Source organism: Homarus americanus, unplaced genomic scaffold (assembly GCF_018991925.1).
Source record: "Homarus americanus isolate GMGI-L3 unplaced genomic scaffold, GMGI_Hamer_2.0 scaffold418, whole genome shotgun sequence".
Classification (NCBI taxonomy): Eukaryota; Metazoa; Arthropoda; class Malacostraca; order Decapoda; family Nephropidae; genus Homarus; species Homarus americanus.
The window spans coordinates 72,425-76,908 of NW_024740587.1; the positions used below are offsets into that span (position 1 = coordinate 72,425).

Below are 4,484 nucleotides of genomic sequence, written 5' to 3' on the forward strand. Positions count from 1 at the left end.
AACGGCATCAAAGTAGGAAATAGGTTACATGGTGAGGGCTGCCACAGTATCATGATGGAGTGAGAGAGGAGGATGAACTGACCCGGGGTCACTTGTGTCAACAGCCGCTCGTCCATCACACATTCCCGGCCACCACCAGTTATGGGGAGTCTCTGGGGTCTCTGGCTCACCCACCCTCGCCATTTGTCATTTTTCTTGGATGGCGTCCTGCACATATAACGGAGTTGGCTCTTGTTTTGTACCAACATCAACCTGTCCCGTCCACTCCCACCCATGGTTGATGCCAGCACATCTCTTAGCGAGTGTCCCAGTTTCAAGAAGCTTTAAATTCCTTCCCATTACCTCATGATGTGACAGATCGAGCCAAGGATGCATATCTACGTGAAGTTTTAGTTAACGAGTCCAGGAAGCATCTCAGCCACTGTCATAACCCAAGTGAAGTTTACTTTCTGTAGATTGGAGCTACGACTGGTGCAGGTTCGTGATCAATTAAAGACGATATCCTCAGCTTTCCATCACAGTCGTGAACTCATGAATCATTTGCAGAAGCGATGGCGGGTTATATGATGCGATATTTTGGTGATCGTTAACATAGAAAACTGAGTTAAAATGAAGATGTTTGGTGAATGTGGATGAGTTTGTGTCACGCTGTGTGGGAGTGACGGTGTGGTACAGGTGTAGAGGTTTAAGGTGGAGGTATGGGAGGACGGAAGCTTCATGGTTGATTATTTTTCAACAAGTAAAGAGCACAAGGAGAGATCAGACAAGTGTCGTTGTCAAATCTGCTCACCGAGGCGTCCCCTTGCCAAAGACTGAGAGGGTAGAGGGAGGGAGGGGGAGAGAGGGGAGATATATGAACCAACATGTTTTGAACTGTTGGGAGTTTATATGAAATAGGAAAAACACTGTTGCAGGAAACTCCACAGAGGAGGAGTCCGGAGTGTGAATAAATCTTGTGATGAACAGTAACATGGAGGAGCTCTCGCAGGTGTGTTCATGGTGAGAAGACCCAGAGAAGGTAAATATAGTATTGTTATTAGTAAGGCTGCTGCAGGTGTGATGATGGCAAGTTTTGGCGTTGAAAATGTGATGGCTGTAAGAATAAGCCTAAAAGCTTTCATGGCTGGAAGTTTCATCGGTGCAGGTGTGTTGGCCTTCCATGTATGAGTGGTGCAGGTGTGTTGGCCTTCCAGGTATGAGTGGTGCAGGTGTGTAGGTCTTCCATGTATGAGTGTTGCAGGTGTGTTGGCCTTTCATGTATACGTGGTGCAGGTGTGTTGGCCTTCCATGTATGAGTGTTGCAGGTGTGTTGGCCTTCCATGTATGAGTGTTGCAGGTGTGTTGGTTGTAAGTATGAGAACCACTCGTGTCAGGTGTGTGGGCCATACAGGTGTAATGGTTTAGAGGAGCTCGTTAACGGCCATGAAGTTGTGGGAAGTGGGTTACGACCGTGTGAGCTAGCCAATACTTCTGCCACGGGCTTCTACTTTACCTGTTCCACGCCCCGCCTATACCACGCCCCGCCTATACCACGCCCCGTCTATACCACGCCCCGTCTATACCACGCCCGTCTATACCCTCACCTATACCACGCCCCGTCTATACCACGCCCCGCCTATACCACGCCTCATCTATACCCCACGCCCTCACCGTTTTCACCCTCCACTTGTTCCACATCTTAGCTCGCCCACGCCTTACCTTAACTACAGCAACCTATTTCTGTCCCATCTCCCACATCGAAGAGCCTGTTGTTACCACCCAGCCCGCACCGCCTCCCACTGCCGACTCCCACACACTCCCTCAGATGTGTGAACTGGCCTCTTCCTTCTACTATGTTATGTCTTTACTGACTCATGCTTCTTCTTCAACCCAGTGTCCTCCAAACCCCGAACCCTTCAACCCAGTGTCCTCCAAACCCGAACCCTTCAACCCAGTGTCCTCCAAAACCCCGAACCCTTCAACCCAGTGTCCTCCAAACCCGAAACCTTCAACCCAGTGTCCTCCAAACCCGAATCCTTTAACCTAGTGTCCCTCCAAAACCCGAACCCTTCAACCCAGTGTCCTCCAAAACCCTGAACCCTTCAACCCAGTGTCCTCCAAACCCGAACCCTTCAACCCAGTGTCCTCCAAACCCCTGAACCCTTCAACCCAGTGTCCTCCAAACCCCGAACCCTTCAACCCAGTGTCCTCCAAAACCCCGAACCCTTCAACCCAGTGTCTCCAAACCCGAACCCTTCAACCTAGTGTCCTCCAAACCCCGAAACCTTCAACCCAGTGTTCTCCAAACCCCTGAACCCTTCAACCTAGTGTCCTCCAAAACCCGACCCTTCAACCCAGTTTCCTCCAAACCCCGAACCTTGAACCCAGTGTCCTCCAAACTCCGAACCCTTCAACCCAGTGTCCTCCAAAACCCGAACCCTTCAACCCAGTGTCCTCCAAAACCCCGAACCCTTCAGCCCAGTGTCCTCCAAACCCTGAACCCTTCAACCCAGTGTCCTCCAAACCCCGAACCCTTCAACCCAGTGTCTCCAAACCCGAACCCTTCAACCCAGTGTCCTCCAAACCCGTTGTCCCAAAGACCCTTCAACCCAGTGTCTCAAACCCGAACCCTTCAACCCAGTGTCCTCCAAAACCCGAACCCTTCAACCCAGTGTCCTCCAAAACCCGAACCTTCAACCCAGTGCCCTCCAAAACCCCAGACCCTTCAACCCAGTGTCCTCCAAACCCCGAACCCTTCAACCCAGTGTCCTCCAAACCCCGAACCCTTCAACCCAGTGTCCTCCAAACCCCGAACCCTTCAACCCAGTGTCCTCCAAAACCCCGAACCCTTCAATCCAGTTTCCTCCAAACCCGAACCCTTCAACCCAGTGTCCTCCAAACCCCAGAAACCTTCAACCCAGTGTCCTCCAAAACCCGAACCCTTCAACCCAGTGTCCTCCAAACCCCGAAACCTTCAACCCAGTGTCCTCCAAACCCCGAACCCTTCAACCCAGTGTCCTCCAAACCCGAACCCTTCAACCCAGTGTCCTCCAAACCCCGAAACCTTCAACCCAGTGTCCTCCAAACCCCGAAACCTTCAACCCAGTGTCCTCCAAACCCCGAACCCTTCAACCCAGTGTCCTCCAAACCCCTGAACCCTTCAACCCCAGTCCTCCAAACCCCGAAACCTTCAACCCAGTGTCCTCCAAACCCCGAAACCTCCAACCCCCATGTCTCCCACCTCTTTGTTGTCTAACCTCCTTATTGGTAACCCATCATTCGCCTCTCACAGTACGTTCTCCTTTTACAAGTACAGTTAGGGACTCCCTTTTCTGTCCACTGGTTCTTGTCGTGTTCATTAGCACACTATTACTTGTCACAGCGAAGATCGAGGGGTGGTGGTGATGGGTGGAGGGTGATGGGTGATGGTGATGGGTGATGGTGTGATGGGTGATGGTGTGATGGGTGATGGTGTGGAGGGTGATGGGTGATGGTGTGGTGGTGAAGTGATGGTGTGATGGGTGATGGTGTGATGGGTGATGTGTGGAGGGTGATGGGTGATGGTGTGATGGGTGATGGTGTGGAGGTGATGTGGAGGGTGATGGGTGAGGTGATGGGTGATGGTGTGGGTGATGGGTGATGGTGATGTGAGGGTGATGGGTGGAGTGATGGGTGATGGTGATGGGTGATGGTGAGGGTGGGTGGAGGTGATGGGTGATGGTGTGATGGGTGATGGTGTGGAGGGTGATGGGTGGAGTGATGATGGGTGATGGGTGATGGTGTGAGGGTGGAGGGTGATGGGTGATGGTGTGATGGGTGATGGTGTGATGGGTGATGGGTGATGGTGTGGAGGTGATGGGTGGAGGTGATGGGTGATGGTGTGATGGGTGATGGTGTGATGGGTGATGGTGTGGGTGATGGTGTGGAGGGTGATGGGTGGAGGGTGATGGGTGATGGTGTGATGGGTGATGGTGTGGAGGGTGATGGGTGGAGAGTGGTGGGTGCGGTGTTGAGGCGTGGATCTTTGTCTGTATAATAAGTACAGGTTGCGTCTAGGACCAGAGAATGGGGTAATAGAACGTTTGTGCCACACTCACCTGTCGCACACTCACCTGTCGCATGCCCAAGTGATCCTGATCCTGCAGAATGTAGATAAATGTAACTGTGCCCTCACCACCAGGTACCGTGTGGGGAATATGGCAGTAGGAGGAACACTGAAGCACTTAGTCGTGAATATGGCAGTAGGAGGAACACTGAGGCACTTAGTCGTGGTAATAACGAGGAAAATTAAACTGTGGTCCAGAAGCTGAGACAAAGACAATATTGATGATTGGAGAACAATGTGAATCATTCCCTGTTTGGGGGGGGTGGGGGCAGTGAATTGCTGGTCTGTACTCGTCTAGTCTGTCCTGTCATGTTCTACCCGTGTCCGTTATCCCCCAACAGTCTCCTCCGCCTCGTGAAGGTGTATCGTCGCGGTCAAAACACCATCATCAAAAAAAGCT

At 52.0% G+C, this 4,484-nt stretch overlaps 1 protein-coding gene across 1 annotated transcript; it reads left to right on the top strand.

Annotated features, from left to right (window-relative positions):
- The first annotated feature begins 970 nt into the window (after positions 1 to 970).
- On the top strand, positions 971 to 3,235 carry LOC121875474 (extensin-like). Its single transcript, XM_042380036.1, has 2 exons — positions 971 to 988; positions 2,399 to 3,235. Exons 1-2 carry the CDS (start codon positions 971 to 973, stop codon positions 3,233 to 3,235), a joined length of 855 nt encoding a protein of 284 aa, XP_042235970.1.
- Positions 3,236 to 4,484: the final 1,249 nt, after the last annotated feature.